The sequence below is a fragment of the Berghia stephanieae genome, chromosome 2 (assembly GCF_034508935.2).
Source record: "Berghia stephanieae isolate SIO BIC M18660-M18661 chromosome 2, UCSD_Bste_1.3, whole genome shotgun sequence".
Classification (NCBI taxonomy): domain Eukaryota; kingdom Metazoa; phylum Mollusca; class Gastropoda; order Nudibranchia; family Aeolidiidae; genus Berghia; species Berghia stephanieae.
In genome coordinates, this window is record NC_088361.1 from 117275812 (window position 1) to 117301999 (window position 26188).

At 34.3% G+C, this 26188-nt stretch overlaps 1 protein-coding gene across 1 annotated transcript in view; it reads left to right on the forward strand.

The window, feature by feature from the left end:
* The window catches only part of LOC144966363 (transmembrane 6 superfamily member 1-like), a 26364-nt gene extending 7020 nt beyond the window's left edge, over nt 1-19344 (forward strand). The window contains exons 3-8 of the mRNA XM_078902705.1: nt 32-114; nt 2854-2969; nt 4383-4469; nt 6284-6376; nt 13218-13337; nt 15421-19344. Coding sequence (XP_078758831.1) covers nt 32-114; nt 2854-2969; nt 4383-4469; nt 6284-6376; nt 13218-13337; nt 15421-15672 — 751 coding nt within the window. The 3' untranslated portion in view covers nt 15673-19344. The remainder of the gene's footprint in view (nt 1-31; nt 115-2853; nt 2970-4382; nt 4470-6283; nt 6377-13217; nt 13338-15420) is intronic.
* The last annotated feature ends 6844 nt before the right edge of the window (nt 19345-26188 follow it).

Below are 26188 nucleotides of genomic sequence, written 5' to 3' on the forward strand. Positions count from 1 at the left end.
TTCATCTTATATTTCAAAACTTCTTTTTCAGAGAAAGCCATCGTGAGTTGAGTCTCATCCTTTGTGGTTCTATGGTCAACAGTGCTGTAGTACTAATCTATGGTACTTTGTGTGGTATGTAACATAGATATTGTAGCAGCTTGCTTTGTGAAGTAAAAACAATTAATTTACTTAAGTAGATAACTTTAAATAGTTTATCACAATTGAATCATAATCTCTTGATGCAGGGGGTGAAATAAGTTAAGTTCTATTTCTATTATATTGTAGTCCTTTGGAAATTTCTCAGAAATTTTATGCTGATTTTGCCGTGTCAAACATTTTCCTCAAAACCACAAAATCAGCATTATGTCTTATGTCATATTTTGACACCTGTGCTCAGTCTCGTGAAATTTGGTGACGGTCCTGTCTTTATGACATCAGGCCAGACAGAATGGCGCCAGATGTCAAAGTTGATACAGAAGACCAGTGGTGTGTTCATTGATTAGTTGATGGTTGAGGGGGAGGGATAAAAATGGGTCTTGATTTTTTTTTTTTCTCTGATGTAGGTGCCTATTTCCTGACCTCCCATAGTGGGCAGGGAGGTACATGCTGTGTCTTCTATCCCCCATACCCGTTTTCCAATTGTTTCCTGTCATTATCTTGGAATTTCATAGTTTTGTCCTGATCCTTGCCGGAGTTCCTTGGCTGGGAGGGAAACAGTTGAATGTATAGTTATAGTTTTGGGAGATGATATTTTTTTCCTTGTAAATCATCTCTCTGTTATGCATTGTATTATGTTTAGTTTACATATTATATTATATGATTGGTAAACATTTGAGTGTATTCCTTTTAGTTGGGACCTGTGTTTGTGTCTGGATGAGACTTTTAGGTGATCTCAAACTAAGTACTTTGGCGGTGTGCTCTTGGAATCTACATCTGTTGCCTATTTGAACCAATTCCCCTTTGTCTTACCTTTTCTTTTGTGCTTTAATTGTAGTTCTAGAACTTTTTACTATCCCATTTTCTTCCTTTTTACTGGCCTTAATGAGTTGCAAGCGCCGTAAAACCCTTAAAAACAAACAAAAACAATAGGTGCCTATTTCCTTTTTAGTCTCTCTCTCCCTCTCTCTCTCTCTCTCTCTCTCTCTCTCTCTCTCTCTCTCTCTCTCTCTCTCTCTCTCTCTCTCTCTCTCTCTCTCTCTCTCTCTCTCTCTCTCTCTCTCTCTCTCTCTCTCTCTCTCTCTCTCTCTCTCTCTTTCTCTTTCCACACCATCCATTAAATAATCTGGTTATGCAGAGATACAAAAAGCAATGGTGATTGGCTTAGTTTACTCTTCTTTTTTTTTTTTTGACTTTGGACTATGGTTTGAAATTTGAGAGATTCTTTGGTTGTATTTATAAGCTGCATAACCACTAGGTTTCCGTAACAAAGATATTGTAGCGTGCTTTATAAAGTAACAATCAAAAGAAACCAACACTTTCTGGCCTTTTATTTGAATATTATTGTAGGCCTTTAAAATGTTATGTGAAAAGGACAATTCATTAAATGTTTACAAAAAGTAAATTTATGTCTAATGATAAGAATAGATTTACACTAGTAGTAATATATTACATAATACAAAACCCTGTTATTTTTACATTTTGCTTGTGTTTGAGAGACCAAGAAATTTTTCTCCTTTTTGATAAATTACTATTACCATCACTGATTAAGCTATGTTAAGTTAACTGCTAATCATCATGCCTGGTGGAACATTCCAGGAGTTCTGGACCAAATATCCGGCTTTCAAAGACTGGTTAGAAAATACTAGCAACAATCTTGAAACATACTGCATATTGTGTAAAAAGACTATTTATATCAAGACCATGGGAAGGTCTGCTTTGACTTCCCACATGCAAGGGAACAATCACAAGTCACTAGCATTGGCTATATCTAGAAGTGACAGGGGGTCATTACTTAACTTTGTTGCAAAGCCGTCTACTTCTACTAGCTCTTGCGCTTCTGATTCAACTCAGGCACAGGTGATGTCAAAGCCTTCATCATTAGATAGTTTTGTGTATAAGTCTGATGTAATTGATGCTGAGATTTTGTGGTGTGTGTGTGAATGGCAATGAAAAACCACTCTGCCAGTTCGAATCAAGACATTGACTACTTTATTTGAAACAAAAGTTCAGTCAATACAAAAATTTAGTTGTGGAGAAACTATTGGCCTTGAAAATTTTTTGGCAGTCTTGAATTTTGAAATGGGTTTTGAGTAGTTGTATTGCACAATATCATGAAACTTATATATTTTATGTCATTTTTTGCAGATATTTTTGTTTGTCATCTGTGGCAGGTCTGGATGATGTTATTCTGAAAAACTCAGCCAGTTGATACTGACAAAATTATTAACTCTGAATGAATGTATACTAATACTCTCGACTGCATTATCATGATAAGGATGTCAGGCATAATGAATTTTGATCACAAACATGTAGGTTTTGAAACACAATGATACTGAAAAGTACAAGAGTATCATGAGCTGACTGTGTCTCAAACATAGATAAACATCTCAGCTGATAATTGGAATGGCAGAAAGAAAAGACAAAAATGTTCACATATTATGGGCATGAGAGGAGATACCAAGCTCTTGAATAAAAAAAAAATGCTACTACTGCTAAGGAACTTTTGTAGATAATAGAAGTAGAGTACTGAAGTGGGAAATCATGGGATGTACTACATCTGATACAGAAGTAGGATTTTTTTATGGATGGCAAGAGGAATTTCAGAGCATCCAACGCCAACAACAGGAACAAAAATGACCAAAATAATTTATTTAACAGTTTCATTACAATTAATAATTGTAAATAAATTTGAAAAAAAAAAAAATCTTCCAGGTCCCCACAATGTTTCCTGGTTGAGTCTCCTCCGGCTTGTTTTCCTGATCCTCCCTGTGAACGCTACTGTATATCATTTGCACAAAAAGCCCATCCAAGCTAGAACCTTTCTGCAAGTAAGTCAATTATCAGTGTTATTGAATGTTTACTTAAGTTAATAGTGTTATTTGTCTTTGGCAGAGATGATTTGGAGAGGTTGAGAACTGAGGGGTTCTACTTCTGTATTTACTGAAAAAAATGTACCCCATGGCTCTTAAATTTTATTTTTTGATAAACCATCTAAATTAAGAGAATTACATGCATAGGAGATTGTCAGCTGTGGCCTTTTAAGATTGCAGGATTAAGCCTGCAGGCTAATTGACAGTGATGATAATCTACCACTACTACTGCAACCACCACCACCTCATCATCAACACTACAACTACTACTACAAACATCATCATCACAACCACTACTACTACTACAACCATCATCACAGTCACATCATCATCACCACCATTACAACTGCAACCACCACCATCACAAAATCATTACTACTACTACAAACACCACCACTACATCACAACCACTACTACTACTACAATCGTCATCACTACCACTACTACAAACACCACCACAATATCATCACTACTTCATCAAACATCACAACCACTGCTACTACTACAACCATCAATCATCACATCATCATCACTACCACAACTACTACAACCACCACCATATCATCATCACTGCCACCACTACTACAACCACCACATCATCTTCACTACCTCTACTACAACTACCATCACTACCGCATCATCAGCACTACAACAACTACAACTATTACAACCACTACCACTTCATCATCATCACTACCACTACTACCACAACAACCATCACCATATCATAATCGCTACTATTACTACTACAACCACCACCACCACCATATCATCATCATCATTACCACTACCATTACTACTACAACCACCACCATATCATCATCATTATCACTACCATTACTACTACAACCATCACTACCACTACTACAACTACCATCACCGCATCATCATCATCATCAGTACCACTACTACAACCACTACCAACACATCATCATCACAATCACTACTGCGACAACAACCACTATCACATCATCATCACCACTTCTACAACCACCATAACCACATCATCATCAATACCACTTCACTTCTACAACAACTACCACAATATTGTATCTATGCCCAATAGATTTTATAAATAATTTTCCTGAATGGATGATAGAATTACCCTCAATTAACTAAAGGTTTGCCTGTTACTCGCATATCTGTCTGTAAAAAAAATTATTATAATTTTTAGATTTGCGAGTATTTTTGTGCTCATTGGCAAAAATGTATCGTGGGCTGTACGGAACAATTTTGACCCCCATCCCTATTTTTAAAAAAGAATATTATTGTTCAGAACAGTTTGAAATTGTCTTAGTATTGATTAAATTGCTCATTCATAATTTGCTGGCTCTTGCAAATGTGAACATTTATTATTTTATTTCCTTCTAGTTTCCATCCATCTGGAAGAGACCTGTTGATAGCACCTTTTACCTCTTTTTCAAGATGGCTTTAGCAGTAGCCATATTCAGGAGCCTTGTAAGTAAAGCAATGATCAGTCCATAAATTGCAGTGATGATATTAAGAAAGAACTCAATTGGTATGAGATGCTCCTTTTACTTTTATTGACCACTATACTACTTCAGAAAACTTTAAATTGGTCTATTATGTTAAAATTAAAGTTGAAATGCAGAAAATTCAACCACTAAGGTTTTAAATACTGAGGTTTAGAGTGTAACAAATACTATTCATGTTTTTTTTTTCTTCCCATTTTAAAATCTGGTTAGAAAAATGAGAGGGTTAATTAATAGCCAGTCTGGATGAGTTTGCTTATTAAGGGGTAGATTTATGCAATAAAAGTTCCGTCTTGTGCCAAGTGCATATAGCTGAGTATTTAAAACCTTGGTGGTTGAATTTTCTGCATTTCAACTTTAATTTTAATATAATAGACCAATTTAAAGTTTTCTGAAGTAGTATAGTGGAATCATTTGTTTTGTTTCTATGTTTTTAGGAGTTTTACGGCATTAGCAACACTTGTAGGTTATTTCAGCACCAGTAAAAAGAAAGATGTTTGGGGAAAAGTTGTAGATTTGAATTTAAAAGCACCAAAGAAAAAGTCTAAGGAGATTGGTTCAAATAGGGAACAGACGACTCCTAGAGCAAACCATCAATGTGCCTATTTTGCTCTTGCCTAAAATTCCCATCCAGACACAAGCAAAGGATCGTGCCATGAAGGATACACTCAAACATTTGCAAAGTACAATATATTAGAAATTACTATAATAGTACTTAGCAGATGATTTACAAAGGAAAAAAAATATCATCTCTCAAAAAAAAAAAGCGAACTATGCATTTATTTCACTGCTTCTTTCCAAGCTAAGAAAAGCTAAGGATCCCTAGAACTATGAAAAAAAAAATGAGCACTTTCAATCCAGAACAAAGACAGAGGCAAATGGAAAGTGAAAACAGATAAAGCGGGATAGAAGACTAAGCAAAAGTGACCTCTCTGCACACCTCAGGAGGTCAGGAGACCCCACCCAAGCAAAACCATTTAAAATTGATTTAATTTTCATAATGGGTAAAATGAGACAGCTTACTGATTATGAGCCAGTGTTGCTTCTGTCATTGCTGATCAAAAATATCAAGCGATTTCAGGCACTTCTTGTATTGACAAACTAAATTAAAAAAAGAAATTGAAAGAGTTTTTTATTGTTATGAGAATTTTTGCTATTTAACATAAAAAACCCCTTTTAGATTGGCTTAATTTCTCAGAATTATTACTGTTATTCTAATAATAATAATAATAATGATGATAATGGTAATAATAATAATAAGAATAAATAAGAATATTTAGGGCTACTTGATATGAACTTCAATTCTCATATTATCATGAAGTGATTTCCAGGGCAACACCGCTCTATGCCTTAATTTGTAGAATATTTAAGACAATGTTTGAAAAATGTTTTCGCTTTGCAAGCCATTAAGTTACCAATTTTACTTTGGCTTTCATCTTTACAGTACACATTATGAATATTAAACATGTCAATAAAAAGGAGTTTAAATTTATTTTATTTTTCAATTTAAATTATAAGTTAAATAATATGTTCAATTAAAAACGAGCTGTTACAAAGTGAAAGTGTTAATATTGATAGTTTCATCTCCCTTACTCCTGTGCTCATATATATGTAGGATGGGTTGAGTATTTTAGAAACATGTTATTCATAGATTTACTTGAAAGTTTGTTACTTGATTTATGATCTGAAGACACAATATCATATATTTAGAAAATAATTTGTTTGTTTGTTTTTGTTTATATGATGTTCATTTTATTTTATTTTAAAAATATTCTCAAGGCTGTGCTTGGAGCAGATGTATCTTGTATGAAGGACTATTTGAAGACTGTTGAACCATATCTGAAGGACCCGAGTATGTTCCCAAAGATACAGGTTTGTTCTGTTTTTTTTTATTTTAAATTTTAAATACTCTCCACACCCCCTGTTCAATTATTAGACAGTTGTATCATTTTTTTGGTAAATTACTAATGAGTTAAAGACAAAGTGAAAATATATTTATTTTATTAAAAAAACAAACAAACTCTGTTTCCATCTTAATAGCTCTGCATATGAAATGAATGGATTCTGTGTAAAGTCATGACTCCTGTCTTATACTCTAGTTAGCAACTTGTAACATTTGACAGAAAAAGACATTGATATTGAAATTTGAAAAGCTCACGGCGAATAAAACTAACTTAATTTTTGACTCTTTAGTTTTTGCTTTGATCTTGCTGTATCCCCCGTGCCACCCACTGTGCATCTTCCCCTGTCGCCCATTCCACTCCCCTGATCACAAGCAAATCACTGATAACAGGGAACTTCACCTGTCACAAGTGATTAATTACCTGCACCTTCGTCAGTTGAAACAAGGGGAGGTAAGCGAGGTCCGAAAACAAGGGTGATATTGTCAAAAAAATTCATAAGAAATGCACTCCTTACATCATTTAATACTGGAAACCTATGTGTCACACACAATTTCTTCTTATTTTTTTTTAATATTTTAAATTTCTGTCGTAATTATATATATTTTTGTGAAGTGCCAATTGGATTATAAAGCAGATAAGAATATTTCAAATTAGTGAGTGAAATTGTTCTGTCCACCATATATCATTGATTAAAATATTTTTAAAACATGTTTTGTCACCATGAGGGTCATATTTTCTTACACCCTAAAATAATTCAATAAATTTGCAATTAGTATGTCCAAGAAGTACGCTTAATTCACACGAAATAAAAAAGTTATGATTATTTAAAATCTGGGCAATCCGTTGTGTGAAATAACATTATTATTTTTGGTTGAGTGATTTTATTTTTTTATATTAATTTTATTTGTGGTACTGAAATAATTTGTTTTTGTACTACAGACATGGATGGAACATTCTCTTGAAACTCATATAACAAAACTAAATAATCTATGTAGACTTTGTGGCAAAAGATGTTTGAAAAGAGGAGGTGGGAGAAGCAATTTAAAAAGATAAAGAAAAAATTGCATGACATGAAATAATGTAAATAAAGTATCATCGGACCATTTAGAAAAGCAATACAACATGTTTTAGATCATAATAAAATTGTCAGACAAGCATTTCACGGTGACCACTTCATTGCCAATCACTGCCACAAATACATAAAGAAAGAAATCTACAGACACCTTACAAAGACAGCGAAACATGCAGTTAGTACAAACACCCAAAGAGACACCCTAATCATGAAAATAATTCAACTTGAGATCAAATATAATACTTTAAATGACAGCTACAGAGATGTACATAAATTAGTATCCCATTCAAATCCCATGTCATCAGAAGAAATTAAAAGAGCAGAGGAAGCCGTCGCAAGGTATTTGCAGAATTACAGAGAAGCATTCCCACACTCAATTACCCCCAAATTACATATATTGGAAATGCACTGCATTGACTGGTTTAAGCGATATAAGATAGGTTTAGGATTCCATGGCGAGCAAGGTGGTCAACTGCTCCATTCTAGCATAGGGAAGATTGAAAAAAGAGCAGGAGGACTTCGAAGTGAAAAAGCAAAATTGTCTTTCACAATGGAAACATCATTGCTTCAAGTTGAACCAGACGTCAGTACTTCATAAAGGCCCCTAATAATAATCCTAAATATTAGAATGATATCTCTCCTTTCTGGTTGGTGTTGAAAATAGATGAGAAACTATTGTTAAACTTGTTTATTTGTTTTCATAATGGTGTTGCATGCATTGTGATTAGACATGAAACTTTGTTAGTTGTGATGTGTGAAAATAGAAGAGAGAGAGAGAGTGAAAGAAATATTTCTTAGTAAATTTATTACTGACAATGTGATCGGGAACGTGACAGACCAAAGAATTTATATTATTAATTAATGAAATATGTCATCAAGTGAATCTTATTCATAAGGAATGATTGGATATCAGTTTTATAAGACACACACTAACACGTACCTTCCAGTCATCACTGTGACTGGCTAATTTGTGGACAGGATACTGGTGGATTTGATAAGGAGTTACCACAATATCAAGACCTCTCACAGGACTGCCAGGTCTGAACAGGCCATAAAACTTACATACACTTTTTCCTCATTCTCTTCTGCTTCTGATTATTCCAAAATTACTTGCCTGTACGGTGACTTATGCTATTTATTCACATGTTTCTTACCAATTATAGTTATGTTATTGCATTGAATTATAGTACAACTCATGGAGAGTGGCGTTGTAAAACCATTCGGTTCATAGCCATACAAATGGTATGACAATATTCTTTACATTTTGAAGAACAAGAATATATGAATAAGAAAAAGTTACATCAACGGATTATTGAGCAAGGATTATTTGAAAATATCAATAAAATGCAGAATCGGACAGAAAAAATACAGGTAGCGAAAATGCCGATGTCCGTAGCATGATGAGTCATTGACCTGTCACAACTTGATTAATTACCCTCCCACAGGTGGAGCGCTGGCTCAAACTAAAAGTTCGAGTTTTAGTCGCCGTGAGCTGTAGATGGACAATTTTAGTTTTCATCAAAGTTCTCTGGGTTAGATAGTGAAAAATAATCTAAAAACTGATGGTGTAGTTGAAATAACGTTTTAAATTGTTGAAAACGTGATAACAAAGTTCAATATTTTAAAACACTATTTCTGCCTTGCTTTTAGTGGTAGATCCTCGGTTTTTTCAGACATGTCGACCCTCCCGATTGTCCAGAGAAATTCCTGGATTTACATTCTTGTTCCTTCCTTCGTAGTTTTAATTTAATTTTACTAGATTCTCAATCATTGAATTTGCTTGGGTTTTTATCAAATTATTTAGTACTTTAAACCAACATAGAAGGCTTAGAATCTTTCGTATAAATGATGGTTTATCTCCACCCATCGCCATAACAATTCCTCCTTTTTCAAATTTTAAAAAATGAATGTAAAACATCACCATGACTCTATGACATAGTGGAACAGTCTATAGAATGGAACTCTCCTCTTATTGTCAACTTTCTGGACTACGAGAAGGCTTTCGACAGTATTGACAAGAGCAACATTGTGGAAAATTCTGGCACATTATGGACTCCCTAAGAAGTTAATAAACCTCATTTAAGGAAAGGTATGAAGGATCAAGTTGCAGGGTTGTACATGAAGATCAGATGACTGACAGCTTTGAAATTAAGACTGGTATCAAGCAGGGATGCTTGCTCTCACCATTCCTGTTCATCCTTGCCATTGATTGGCTAATCAAGGAAATCTCCAAAGGGCGAAGAAATGGGATGCAGTGGACCCCCTGGACGCGGTTGGATGATCTGGATATTGCAGATGATCTGGCTCTTCTGTCCCACACCCAGGACCAGATGCACGCCAAAACCACAATTATAAACATCCTCTCAGAATCAATTGGTCTAAGTTTTCACCTTGCAAAGTCAAAGGTCTTAAGGATAGGTACGCGTCAAAGGGAGCAGATCATAGTAAAAGATCAGGAACTTGATATAGACACTGTCTGATATCTCTGGAGTTTGATCGACAAGGATGGAGGCACGGAAGCAGAGATGAAAGCACGGATAGGAAAGGCACAGGCTGCATTCACATCTTTGAACAGAGTTTGGAGAACTAAAGGTATCTCCCTTTGACTAAAGCTAAGACTTTTCAACTCAAACGTGAAGTCTGTCCTACTGTATGGATGTGAAACTTGAAACTACAGGCATGTATAAGGAGGATACAGATTTTCGTAAACAGATGCATGCGTAAACTACTCATAATAAAATGGATGGATAGAATTAAGAACGAAGTAAGGAAAAGAACACAGCAGAAACTAGTGGGAGAGGAAATAGGAAGAAGATGATGGAGGTGGATTGGACATTCCCTTAGAAAGATGCTGATATACAGAGGAGTGATAAGACATGGAATGAGTGAAAAAAGTTGGCTCAGGATAGAGAGGGATGGTGTCTGTGGCCTATACCCTGACCCGGGACAGACCTGCCAACCGGTACGATTAATCGTATTTTAGTACGATTTTTGGACTCAAATACGTGGATACGATTCCAAAGGATTTAGTACGATTTTTGTTGTTGTAATATTTTGATGATTTTTTTTTCTGTTGAAAATGACATGTCATTCATCAATTGTTGACCGTGTTTCTGAATAATGCATCACAGTTAGTACCATTGTTATCATTTCAGTTTAGTTATATGTTGCCGGTTTTCACCAATATTTTTCTCATAACTTTTTGAGGATTTGCATAGAATTATGCATTTAAGCTTATTTTATACTTTAAATGGCCTCAGCCCACATTTAAGCTTTTACCACTTGTTAAATAGAAAATTTTAAGTGAAAATTAAATTTAACTAACATCTTTGGCAATGAAGCTTTCGATTAAAAACTGTATTGCTGATAAGCTTAAACATAAATGGATTATTTCCCTTTATAATTACTAAAATAACTCTATTTTGTTTTTAAAAATTTAATTTTTTTTTTTTAAGATTAATTATTTTGTATGGAGTGATATTAATTTTTTTTCATTACCAACTGGGCAGTTTTGGGAACAAAATGGTTCAAAATGAATCCTCTAGAAGTATTTAACTGTGATATGTGTGAATTTCCCATCATTTGACTAACAGTAATAGTATTAGTGTGTAGTAGTAGTAGTAGTAATAGTGGTAGGAGTAGAAGTAGTAGTGGTAGTAGTAATACTACTAGTCTAGTAGTGGTTGTAGGAATTGTTGTAGTTGCAGTAGGAGGAGGAGTAGTAAATGCTATAAAGAAGGGAGAGAGCGAGACATGGATCATTTGATAACATAATGGAAATTATTTTGTCACTGCTGCAAATTGTCATCTCTATTAGATTGAAGACCACTCTCACAAATATTTTATCTCAAACATGGGAGCATCACCCTTGAATCATATACCTATGATGTTCGCATGGGTGTACGATCCGATAGTGATGTCGTTTCTTCTTCTTCTCTTTACTAGCCTATCCTGCTTCTTTGGTTTGTGATTGTAATTTTGACAGGGGATATTTTTTTTTCTGTAAATCTTCTGCCTGTTTGTTCTTGGTTATTTATAATTTAGCTTATGATATCTTTAGGTTATGATTTTGATTTACATTTGTACTATTTTTGTTAGATTGCTTGTTTTTTTGTTTCAGCGGTCTCTCATATAACCTCAATTGTGTTGGAAGAGACCTAAAGCAACAAACAAACAAAAAATATCTCAAAACCAACTGATTTACTGGGCTGGCAGATGTATATAACCATCACAACTTCATTTGGGACATCAGCATCGTCATCTCAAACCATCACCACCATGGCATCACCACGGTTACAACCACCATCACAGCATTGTCACTGCCACAACCACCACCACCACATCACTTCTTCCATCACCACTACCACTAGAGCACCATCGCTACAACTACAACTACCACCTCCTCTTCTTCAGGCACTAGCATCAATACTACCATAATATTTAGGGTCTTTTGATCATTTCTTAAAGTATTTCGAAAGCAATTTCTGAGCCTTATACTGATTTAAAATGGTCATTAAGTTTTAGATTCTCAATAAACTGATAATTTGGTAATTACTAGTGATTGCTGCAAACAAATGTTTGAATGATGAAGATCGGAGTTTATTTTTGATTTGGGTTTGATGTTAGCTTTTATATAAATTTTTGTATTTTGCGCACTTTTATTTTCCACACATGCAGACAAAATACACTTTTTTGCTAAAAAAATACACATTTTAGGATCATAGAATACACTTTTCATCTGGGAAGGTTGGCAGGTCTGCCGGGATGAAAAAGGCAATGATGATGATGAAAACACCACCACTACTATTGCAACCATCACCACAAAATCATTCTTACCATCACCAGTACTAAAATCACCACCACTACAACGACCACCACATCATCATTTCTATCGCCACTACTACTACAACCACTAACACATCATCAACATCCCTACAACAACTACCAAATGATCATCCCAACAACCACCACTGCTACAACTACCACCACATCATCTCTACCACCACATCATCATTCCTACCACCACTACTACAACTACAACCACCACATCATCATCCATATCACCAGTGCTACAACCACCACCACCACCACATCATCATCTCTACCACCAATGCTACTACAACCACCACCACATCATCAACATCTACCACCACCACCACCACACCATCATCTCTACCACCACTTCTACAACCACTACCACATCATCTTCCCTACCACCACTACCACATCATCATCCTAATGACCACTACTACTATTACTACCACCACATCAAATCATCCCGACCACCACTACTACTACAATTGCCACCACATCATCATCCATAAGACCTTTACTACTACTACCACCACCAGATTGTTATCCCTAATCGCATATTTTGCCCCATAAAATCACTTTAAAAATATTTACATATATTTTATAGTGGCTCGTGTCAGGTCTGAATTCTTGCAAGTGTTGATGGTTGGATTCTTGAAACTATAAGACACGTCTTCCAATTTTGATATCTGTTTCTTAGGTTGATCTTGACCCAAAAGGGAAGATATTACATTTGTGCTGTCGTGGAAATTTTATTACTTTAGTGTTGTACTTGTTTCTATTTTAGACTTGATAATAATAATGATAAACATAAATCTTTATTGTCCACAAAATGGAACATTTTTAGCAGTTTTAAAATTTATGTTATAAATATAATGTTGTTCTGGAATTTTTAATTTTTAAATTTACTAATACTCTTTTCCAGATGATCCACTACGACTTTGTTTTTGGTTCTTTTTACGTCTTTGTCATGTATGGTTTGTTGTTCCCTGGTCAACATTGGATGTCTGATTGGTCTCTCATTCATGCTGGAGCTGCAGCTCAGGTATAGATAATAATTTTTTACTGATTTAATTCCTGTTAGCTCAATTTGAAGAGCACACAGCTAACAAGTGAATAAACTGGTATGAATCCTTTTTTTTCCTCATCCGTTTGTCCAATCATGACAGAATTACTGTATCAGTTAAATCTGATAAAAAGTAGTTTATGAAAGACTAACGTCCTGTCCAAAGCCTCTGTTTGTTTCATGCTAAACAATCTGAGATGAACTCTGGCTATGTGGGCTTGATTTAAATCAGGCCTCATTGTCTTGACTTCACATTTGAATTACGAGGAAATGGTATTAAAGATTAAACACAATGTAGGAAAAAGAGTTGCATGTCAACAATATTTACAGTGCACAATGTTAATCATTTGAAAAAAGAAAGGTTTTTATTTTATTATATTTTTTCCATTTGGATATACACTTTTTTCCTGTTTGATTAGCATTTCATTTTCCTTCTTAAATATTTTCTCTATACTCATGTTTTACTCTGCCTCAAATTAGCATCATATTCATATTAATACTCTCCCATTTCACATCACAGGACTATTGTTACAATATTATAATTCTATAGCTTATTTTTAGTGATTTTGATAAAAGCCTTAAAGTGGTAAAGGCCCTTGATATCCCATGGTCGTCTATATTATTATCTCTTCAATCCTTATATACCCTTGTTTCCTATTCCATGGTGTTTACTGTCTTTGTTCTTTAGGGCCTCAGATGCCCTTGTGAAACGTGTGCATAGTGTTTCTCCTTTGTTGGCCAACACTTCACACCACATTGATCTTCATCAGGTTGTGAACGAAAGAGAATCCTGAATGGGTTGGCCGAAAATGATTTGGGCTAGTAAAAGATTGCAGTCTGGTTCAGGGGTGTTGTAATTGAATGAGGGTTCTGATGAACTTATCGTTATCAAGACTACCACTAGGGCCAATGTTCAACTGTAATAAACTATTTGCAGGTTTAATCGCAACTTCTGCTGTCCATTTGATTTGGAATAGGATGGCGATGAAATGCGTAACGGAATGCCCCATTTTTTGGAGAGTATCCTTCGTGAGACTTGCAGTGAATTCTGGTCTATCATCACTTGACAACTCCTCAGGAACTCCAAATGTAGCGAAGAGGGAATGTATCCAGGCGATCAACCACGCTCCCAGATTGAGTGGAAAAAAGTGCAGATCAACCTGATAACCGGTCCCCAGTTACCAGATAGTAGTGACATCCAAAGTCAAAGAAGGCAGAAAAGACTTGCTCCAAAGAGGTTGAAGGTGGAAGTGATGGTTCAGACGATGGCAGTGCCTAACAAGATGCATTGGGATTACATTCATGGCATCTTGACCGTGTATCTTGGATACTTGCAGTCATGCAAGGCCAAAAGACAATAGATTGTGCATTGATGAAACGCCCCGTATGGCTGAGTGCAAATTCAATAAAGTTCACTCAGTTCTTTAGCCTCAACAATTTTTCACTTTCATCTTTCTGTACACATCACTATATTCACTTTGAGCACTCTCTCTCTCACACACATACAAACACACACACACAAACAAATCAAGAAAGTGCGCCAGATTCTTTAGCCTTGATGTCTTCAGCTAAGTTGAATAAAAGTGAACTTGAAGCCCTTACATTGCTGTGGAAACAGAAGTTAAGCATTCGAGTTGTCTGCACTAGCGGAGAAAAGCGTTGAAGGAATAATTTGGATTAATCCTTGAATTTAGAAAAATCACCTTGATAACTCCTTGAATTTCAAAATGAAATTGCTGTAGGAACCCTGCATGATGCTCAGAGAACTTTATTTTGCAACAATTTCTTTAAAGGGTTGTCTCTTTTCTCTTTTACTCTCAGATAGATTATAATTATAAGGTAAAAATAACTTTCTTTATTTGGTCCATGAGGAAATTTGTCTTTAATTTTAATTTCAAGGTGCTGAAATAGCTTGGGCATCACTGTGACATAGTGCTGCACTGCTGTCCTATTCCCTTTTAAATGCCTTTTCATTATTTGTCATTAACATTTTAAGTTATATTAATAAGTTGAATTAAATGTTCAACTAACCTTTTATATTTTTTATCTTCTTTTTTTTCAGGCTCAGTTTAGTTACATTGGTGGAGCATTGCATCACTTGACATCTAAATCAATGCGGCCCCCACAATCTGGACAGGCAGCTGTTTTGTTTTGGTCTATCAATACACTTCTTTTCATTGTGCCTATTCTTTTTGCCTTTTGGTGTCAGAGAGATCCTGAGAAAAATGGCCGTTCATACACTGCCACACTTTCTCAGCCAATTGAAAGAAGAACTGTGCGACGGGTTACAAAGATTGAGTACAAGTCTGAATGAGTTGATTTTTATAGAAGTCAGTGCAAACAAGATAGGGTTAAAGGGGAGGGGAAGGGGATTTTAAAGCAAAAGCAGTGCAGACAAGATAATTGTGGGGGGGAGGGGGGGGGGGGGGGCGGGGAGAAGGTTAGTAATGTTGATGATTAGTAATGAGCTTTTAATTTCTTTCACTGTTTTTTTGTTTTGTTTTGTTTTTTGCAAGAAATGATTGCTTTTTTTAAAATATAACTTTTGCTCCTGGACATTAAGGGGTTACTGAATTTTGTTCCTAATGACTTTGTAGTCATGTCATTCCTGATCTACTGATAATACTTGCCATTGTCTTATGGACTTAACCATATTTTATTTTCGAATCTTTTTCATTAAGAGTAAATGACAGGGTGGTATTTAGTCCTCCTGATATTTTTATTGATATTATGTTTTCTATTTGCCGGTTTATCCTGGTTTCTTAAATAAGTGTTCATATTTGTATTGAGATTGGTCTGGACCTGTCAGTTTTATTGTTTTAATATGTTATTGTTGATTTTTGGGGGGGACAAACTAAGGCTTGGATTAAAATTTGTAAAAATATTTTTGTTTATTTTGAAGTAAATAAGAGACCAAATTAAAAAAAAAATTCATCTACTCTCATGCTTTTCACATTGTAGTATCGGTGGAAGTAATGTATTTACCTCAGGTCTTTTCTTTTTTTAAAACCTCGAATTAAAAAGATATGCAGAATTTTGCTTGGTCCCGGTGGAAAGCAGCACAGTTATTAAAAGAGACATCTTACATTGCACAGCATATTTACATTTGTCAAAGGCAGCATTTTTTTATTTTTTAGATGAGTCTGACCACACATATACTTTATTTTAAATAACATCTTTACATTGTATCATATGGTCACAAATTTCTCTCATTGTAATGTATGACATTGACAATTTTTTACACCATACATGATTATCAAATTTCCAGTGATATTGCATTTGTGTAAGTGAGGCTGCTAAATTAATCTACAAAGATGTTGTCATCATTATTGCTCCTCAACAATCAGTTCACTTAAACAGCTTTATATATACAGATTTTTTTAGGAGCCAGAATTGGCCAGACTCATTTGTTTTTTTGTATTTTTTTTTCTCTAGATTCGGATTTTTAGAACGAATTTTAGTTGATAATTGGCAGTAAATGATGACTTTTGTAAAAAAATAGATATGAGATTGAACTTACTAGCTCTATATCAATTCTAGAGCATTTTAATTTGACAATGCATTGAAATAAGGGTGGAGATCTTTTTTCTTGGTTTGTTACTGATATATTTCATTTTTCTAAAGAAATATACAAACTTTTTCTGTTATCTGTGACAATCTGCTTATCCCAATGATTCCACCCTTTCATGTGACATTTTTTCATATATATCTTTATCATAATCATTGTCAACAGCGACACCTCCTTAACTATCGTTATGTTGTCATCATCTTCATCAGTGCCAACTCCATCTTGTTTCAACATGACTTCACTAATCATGCCATCTTCACCCTAATCATTATAATCATTATTGTTACATCATCTACTCTATCATCTTTTCCCACCACTTCTCATTTAATTCATCATCATCGTCATTATTTTTTAAAAAATATATATTATCATCATCCTTGTCGACACCATCTTAACATTTTCACAATCATTGCCATCATCATATTTCCTCATGGCACCCCTGCTTGTGTCATCATCATCAAGAGCTGTTGTAATACAGTTTGCTGGAATCTCCCCTTACATCCCCTGTGAATCCTGATTTTAGCTTTTAACGTAGAATCTTTTGGTTTTTATCACATTTTAAATTTCTTTTTGAAATATATAAGACAAAAGAAAGCATTGTTAGCTTATTTTTCTTTATTAAATAATCATATTGGATGTATTTCCTCTGTTGGTTGCTACTTTAAAATAATGAAGAAAAAGAATTAGACCTTTGATTTTATTTTTTTATAGATGGCGCCACCAAAATCTGCGTACATGCGTACAAAGTATGTACGTTGTCAATCTTGACCTAATTAGGCCTTTAGTGCCTCTCTTTTGAGCTATGAATGAAAAATGTTGAGCGTTGTCTTATTTCAAATATTCTCTCCAGCTTGTGAAGAAGATATTCAGAATGCTGACAATTTCATAGCTGTAGGTCTTGCACATTGTTTTTTTTTTTATGAGGGAGCAAATGAATGTTGGATGAAATAGTTACAGTCAAGCTGACTTATTTTGTTTAGAGGTTGTTGTTGTTGTATAATGTACATTGATATGTAAAGAATGTTGATTACGTTAAATAATGCTCATAGATTATATTCATGTAGTAAAAAAAAACATAATAATAAAAAGCATTAGCATTAAATGAGAAGTCTCTTTATTTATTAATTGTCAGCATCGGTTACTTATTTGGATGAATGTCCAATTTTACATGGATCCTTATCCAAATACAATTCATAGAATTTCATGAAGTAAACCTTATAGTGCATCTAGTAGATTTGTTTTTGTTTAATACCAACATGATATCAATTTGTATTTGTTTTTGCTTTTTTATCATTGTGCGCTTTTCATACCCCAACGTTGTTTTACTTTGAGCTTATGGGCATTCTGAAATATAAACAAGTTTCTGTTTTGTAAATAAATATGACAGTCTTCCCTGTTACTTGGAACCAGTGGTCATGATTTTAGATAAAAATTTGACTTTTCTTTTTCAGATTGCTAGTATTATAACTTCATTTTAAAAAGATTATATTGTCTCAAATTTTTTATCAAAGTCAATTTAGTAATGGTGGAATCCTTCTGAGCTAGCACAAGTGAAGCACAAAAATTCTTGCTATTGAAGCATAGAAACGCAAGACTAAGACTAAGATTTGATCTGTCATTGTGCAATCCAAGTGCCAGCTCAGAGGTTGTTAGATTAATGGACTCCCATTTAAATTTCCCCACTCAATACACGTTTCTGCTCTTAAAGAATGCTTATGAATGAGATATCCATACCAGTTAAATTCTCAGTAATCGTGTATGAATGAGATGTTGCTACAATATGTCCTTACATGTCATGGGTGATGAGAAGACGATGAAAAGTCATTTATCTTGATTAGAAAAATTCAATTTTAAAACAAAAAAAACCTTATCAACAATGATACATGCAAAGTTTATAATCATAATGGACTTCTTTATAGTGCACAGTATCCTCAACCATGAAAATTACATAGAAATGATCTTAGAATGTTGAGGTTCCCAAGTATCAAATGATTCCTTTTGCTATCCTTACACCTATCTGGCATCAAATACAACTGTATTCACTGTAATTATATGTCCTTTTAGACTTGTGCTATACTTGTGATGCTTTTTACTCAGGTTACCCGGTTTCACTAGTCGAAGAAAGAAAAGCTGAGGAAAATAAATTATTACACCATGTTTTTCTCATATTTATTCAAAATGAATGTCTTTTCATCACACTCACATGTGACCTGAAGATGACCTTTTCATATCCCAACATGTGCAAACAGGGCTTTTGGCAACTCTTCTTATGTAGCTTTTCCAATGATTATTTTATTGTTTCTTTCTTATACATTTGCTGTAGCTGGCAAAATTTGTTGTCTATCACTTTCTCATATACTCTTGTATTACAATATTCAATTAGATTTGTTGAATAAACATCATTTTTCTAAAGAAAAATATGCAATGAATTGTGGGTTTATTTGCATGTATTTATTTATAAATTATTTTTTTAACCAAGCGGGTAGCAGTGGAGGTGGAACTGGCCTGTAAATTCTCAGGCAATTGCCTGAAATCAGACAATCCATTATTCTCTACCTCATGGGGCATACTGTTACTGTGAGACAAAAATAAATTTAAAGAAATTTCCTCCAGTGTGAAAGAAAAGGCATAGCCTAAATTAAAATAATGGGAAATGTAAAAATGTGGATGACAATACCAAAGGATAATTAATAGTACCATAGTTACGTTGTGTACCAAAACTGGTTCTCTCTCTCTTGTACTTCGTTCAATGCGTACAGTGACAGTCAGTGGGATTACCCGCCCACTTCATGATAACGTCTATTACCTCTTGCTTCACTCACCGTGTCAGTTCTGCCATTGGTTAGCGTGCGCACCAGTTGTTCCAACACACATTTGCAATATCATCCAATGTCTTCACAAACAATTTGACACAAGTTGCTATATTTCTCCTTAACAAGTTCTAATATAGTACCATTTTTGACATCACTATTCCTCTGAAATTTACAATTGTATGTCTGAAGATTGTCGGCAAGATTTTTAAAATGAAAAAGCGAATACTTAATTCAGAACCCAAACAGGTTTAGTTTTGTTTTGCTGGCTGTCAATAGTTTGTCAATTTTTAGTAGTATTTTAAAAGCTGCTGATTGATTTGTAAACATTTAAAACTTCCTAATATTATGACCATTGAAAGGTAATGTAGAGCAGTCCTGGGTTGTGTTTTTATTCTATCAGGGTTAGCTCGATGTGAGAAGGGGTAAAGGTCCTAGTCCTAGGGTTTTTGTTTTTCCTATTAGTATTAGGGTTAGTCAAAGGTACTAGATATTATTCTTTCTTTTAAGTTAGTTAAATGAATACTTCAGTTTTTGCCCTTAGCTCGAGGAACATGTGAAAGGCTGCAACCTTTACTTGATCATTGATAGAGATAAAAAGCAGGCAGTCAGAAATTGAGTGGACTTAGTTTGAAAATAGACTTTCTTTCTGATTAATAAAATAGATAAATAAAAATAAAATTCCCTTTATTCATCCCATAAGACATAGGGGAAATTTGTTTCTAGGGTCTATTCCAAGGGAAAACTGGAATAACCCAGGCGTCAGCCGTGGTGAAGCACTGCGAATTGAGCTAAGGTGAGATGATCGAACTTGGTATCATTCGGGTATGAAGCAAAGACTGTACCACTGAGCCATGCTGCCCCCATTATGATTATGTCAGGAAAATTCCTTTTGTTAGGACAGTTAACTGTCTATATCTACTGCAAAGCCAGATTGAATTACAAATAAAGGGACTCGCATATCTCCAAGAGGAATGACATGAAGGGAAAACCAGTCCTTGTCAGAATCATATTCATTTTAAAAAGCCAAAGGTATGCAGAATGTTTAAATTCTTTCATGTTTACTAGCAAGGGTACCGTCTAATCTAGACCATTTTCTCTGTAATGGAATTTATATACAGCTAATTTCATATTCTAAGTTTGTTCCAGAATATTATGATGATAGGGGTATCCATCCCACCATGAGTAAAGACTGGGGATATTATTTTATATTTCTCATAATGAAATTAAACTAAGAGTAAGTTTCTCAATACTGAGGCAAAGCTTATTATTGTTATGCTTAATTATGCCTCAATTTTTTTTTTATTTTATTATTTTTGTTGTAGATTTCAATCTAAAAGAACTTACTGTAAGTTTTGATCACTAAAACAAAGCAGAAGTAAGACAACTATCTCCTCTCTTTATGCTCAGACAGGCTACTTGATTTGTGACTACTAGCAATATTCTTATAAAAACATTAGATTGATAAATCATGTAATTTTTATTATCAATTTCTGCTGAGGTCACCGATGGTTAAAATAAATTTTCAGACAATTTTGGAAATTTTATAAGCTAATTCTAATTCCCCATAGGACAAGGGAATGTTGGACCCCTTTGTCTGCTGGTCCTCATTATTTGCCCATAGTATTGCTCGTTATCTCTTCTGTCGCTCTTAATAATTTTTCTTGATAATATGTAGCTTAGAGCTTTTCTGACATGGCGGTTTTTTGCAAACAAATTCCAAAATTTTGCAAGCTAAAAACAGCAAAATTTGCTAAAATTTGCGGTTAATTTTCCTAAAAACCCATACTTATTTCATGAAAGGGAAAGGTATTTGTTTTTAAGGGTTTCACGGTGCTGTAACAAACGTAAAGTCATATCAGCGCCAGTAAAAAAGAAGAAAATGGGATAGTAAAAAGAAACTACTCTATCAAATTTTTAAAAATCTTTAATTCGTCTGTTTTTGTGTGTGTGTGTGTTGTTGTTTTTTTAAAACATTTTTTTTGCCTTTTAAAAAAAATTATCATTGTATTATTATTTTTACTTTTAAAAAATTATTATTGTTTTTTTTCTTTGCAAAATCTCCAAAATTTGCAAAAAAATTGCAGATTTTGCGGCCTCAATGTAAATCAGTGATATTTTGCGATTTTTTGCGGCCGCAAGCGATGCACAAAACTGCAATGCCAGGCTTTTGTTCTGGAATGGAACTATGTGGTTTTGCTTGGGTCCTGTGAGTGAATCAGGATGGATTTATCTTTTTGTAAGACCAAACAGTGGAACTCAGATACAACGTTGATAGTGGGACTAAAAGAATCCCCATTGTAACTTGAATCCTGTTATATCCATGCATACGGTATTTGATGGGAGGCATTACTGGATGAAATAAAAAACACAACGAACACATTTCCAGTTATCTCGAGTAAATATATCAAACGAGTAGAAAATAACTACCATCTCGTTACCCCCCCCCCCCCCCCCCCAACCATCATCATCCTCTATCATTTTCATTTACTTCAAAATAAAAGGAGAGTTGGAACAGTGCAACAGTAAAATTCTGTCATCGTTTCCACCATCCCATCCTCGGCACTGACATCAACTACCACTACTAACTGCACTTCAAAGTCAAAGATCAAGTAGCCCATCATCCCTTTGATAAGGCAAGACAGCCACAGGCTTCACATAGAGCTCATGACCTATTCATTTCTCATTTTGCATAGTTACCTAATCAGTCGTGAGTGGTACAGGTCTCACTCTATGCCTAACACATTAAGCTTTATGTTTGTTTTGTTTTTAAGGGCCTTACGGCGCTTGCAACATATTATGGTCATATCAGCGCCAGTAAAAAGGAAGAAAATGGGATAGTAAAAAGTTCTAGAATTACGATTAAAGCACCCAATAAAAGGTAAGACGAAGGGGAATTGGTTCAAATAGGAAACAGATGTAGATTCCAAGAACACACTATCAAAGTACTTAGTTTGAGATCATCTAAAAGTCTCACCCAGACACAAGCACAGGTCCCCACTAAGAGGGACACACTCAAATGTTTACAAATCATATATAATATGTAAACAATACAATAAAGTGCATAACACAGATGATTTACAAGGAAAAAAATATCATCTCCCAAAACTCTAACTATACATTTGACTGTTTCCCGCCAGCTAGGGTATCCGGCAGGGCCCGGACAAAACCAAGTAGTCTCACTCCAGACAAAGACAGAAAGCATTTTGGAAAACATATATAGGGGGATAGAAGACACAGTATGTACCTCCCTGCCCACTATGGAAGGTCAGAACCCCGCCCAGACATTAGGCTTTAGTTCATCCAACGTTGATCTGTCATTCACAAGCCTCTCACTTGCCTTTTGTCGAGTCGTCATGCTATCTTATGCTAAGTACACAGAATAACTATTATTCGTCCACCCCCACCCCATTTCAATTCCATATATGTTACACTTTCCTCTTTTCATTGTTCAGAAAAGGAACTATACATTTGACTGCCTCCCTCTCGGCTAAGGATCGTTTTTGTTTTTGTTTTTGTTTTTATGGGTTTTACGGCGCTTGCAACCATTAAGGTCATATCAGCGCCAGTAAAAAGGAAGAAAATGATATTTAAAATTCAAAGAATTACAATAAAGCACCTGAGAAAAGTGAAAGGGGAATTGGTTCAATAGAAACAGATGTAGATTCCAAGAGCATACTATCAAGTACTTAGTTGAGATCACCTGAAAGTCCCACCAGACACAAGCAAGGTCCCAACTAAGAGGATACACTCAATGTTTACAAATCATACAAAATATTTTAACAAAGCAATACAGTGCATAACAGAGAGATAATTTACAAGGAAAATAATATCATCTCCCAAAACTAACTATACATTCGATTGTTTCCCCCCGCCAGGTATCAGGCCAGACCATGACAAAACCAAGTAATCTCATTCCAAGACAAAGACAGAAGCATATTGGAAAATAGATATAGGGGGATAGAAGACACAGTATGTACCTCCCTGCCCACTATGGGAGATCAGGAACCCCACCCAGTCGGCTAAGGATCAGGAAAAAAAAAACACTATAAAAAGGAAGACAATCGCATGGAAAAGAAAACAGATAACGAATGACAACCGATTATGACGTGTATTATTATTATTATTATTATTATTATTATCATTATCGGTATTTCAAACATTTTTAATGATACAAAGAAAAAGCATTCTCCAGAATTTTGTGCCATTTCTTTTCTGAAACTGACTGATAATGCATTTAAGATATGTACAGCATGCAAAGATTTATGATATTTAAGATTTGGCACATAGACATAAGACAGAATTTTTTATTTTTTAAGTTATGGATACATTTTGCAGTAACAGACTTCTTTTCTTCATTTTCAATATTTCTTTTCACTTTCACGAAATATTAACTCAGAAAAAAATTATTGGATTTATTTTAGCAACAATGAAATTAAAAAAGGCTTATCAAGCACACAAATTTATTCTGAAATATAAACTCCGGAAGACGATAAGGACATATTATTTTGAGTATGTATATAGCAAATGGCATGCAATTGATATATGTTTTGCTTCTGATAGAACAATTCACACTTGGCAAAGCATGATATGAAGGCACCAAGTAAATAATAAAATTAAATGAAGATGACTGGAGAAATGACAAAAAATGTGTATGTAGTCTGCCAGCTTCTATACTGCTTGTTATAAATAAAAACCATGATAATCTATAGAGAAAACCTTTAAAAAGATGAAACGATGTAACTACAAAATATTAAATCACATGCAACTAATCTTAATGTATCAACTCACATTGTTTGAGTAGGATGTCTTTTATTTGTGAGCTTTCTGTACAATTCCACCGGAACACAATTTGATTTATTTTAAAGCCATTTGATTTCAAGGGACTATCATTCCTCCTCCCTCCCCCCCCCCCCCCCCCCCCAAAAAAAAAGGTGGGTAAGAAACGTCATTTTTTTGTTTTTTAAAGGAAGAAATAGATGGAAAATCCTATAAAGTCAAAAAGTAAAATGAGTGGAATGTACATCTGTTGAGATGTGTGAGATGTGATCGCTTGATTCAAAATTATTGTAAATCAGAGATCATATGAAATCTAACATTATATGGAGTTGTATTCAAAAGCTAAAAAGAAAATCCTTTCAGATGATAAATATCCTATAGGCTGGTCTACAAACTTAATATGTTTGAGAGGCTGATCTGACTCCCTTATCAAGACAGATAAAATCAAAACCGAGATCACAAGTAAGTCAGAAATTAAATTGGCAATGATAACAGACACGATTACACAAGTAAAAGTATCTTATGACGAGGAATGTAGGTTTTTGACATTTGCATAAAGTGGATATACTGGAGATTTCTTGATGAAAAAAAATAAAAAATTAACCATTTTGTATTATAAAGACAAACAGACTACGGTATTGTGATTTGTAACATTTCAAGTACATTTTAGCAAATTACTGATAAAGTAAAAAAAACCCAGAAGAATGTGATTACTTACATTGAAATGATAAAAGCCCCGAGCCATTTTTTAAAAATTTATTAAACTTAGCTTACAGTTCACAATTACTCTATTGTTCTACCTTTGTTTTGATATAAAAACAGGGAGAAAATTTCACATATTATTCCTTCATAATTCGTAATATACAGATTCCTTAAGCCCTCTATTTACATTGTATATCCCACTTTCTAAAATCAATGAAATATACTAATATCAACAATTGTAATAAAATGTTATCATTTTGCAAGAAGATTGAGTTCAGTGTGTGCAACTTGCTTTGCATGAAAGCACGAACGATTAAAGCTGAAAAAACACTTCATACTTTTTAATGCTCAAAGACTAGATATAGAGCATTCAATCATGAGAGTTGCGAGATAAATGAGCCATACCAAAATTAATAACAATAATAATTACAAGAACAACAAAAATAATATTAACAAGAATCCTAAAATCACAACAAAGCTGTTAGAAAATGGGATGTAATTGGCTTACTTTTGAAAGAATAGCAATTATATAAATATGTAAAACAGTTATCATAATATTGTAATCTACTAGATCATGGAAACATAAATTATAATCGAGTATATTGCTCATTGTCCCATCTACAAACATTAATTAGTTCCTTTATCATAATTGACTTACTCATTAGTTACAACAAAGCAACAATATCATACTTGCACTTTTTTCTCTCTTCTGGGTGGTTTTTGCTATTTCCATTTTCAACAATGAGATTAATATATGTCAATATCTTACAAAACGGATTTTCTGTGTTGAATTGATGAGGGACAAACTGAATATGCTTAGCAACAGATATACGTTGCAGCCACACACACACACTATTTAATAAACTTAAAAGCACAATTGATGAGAACATTCATTATTATAAGATCGTCAAGAGATTATAGATCTATAATATATCTCCAGTTACAGTGCCCAAAGAAAAAATTTTAAATGG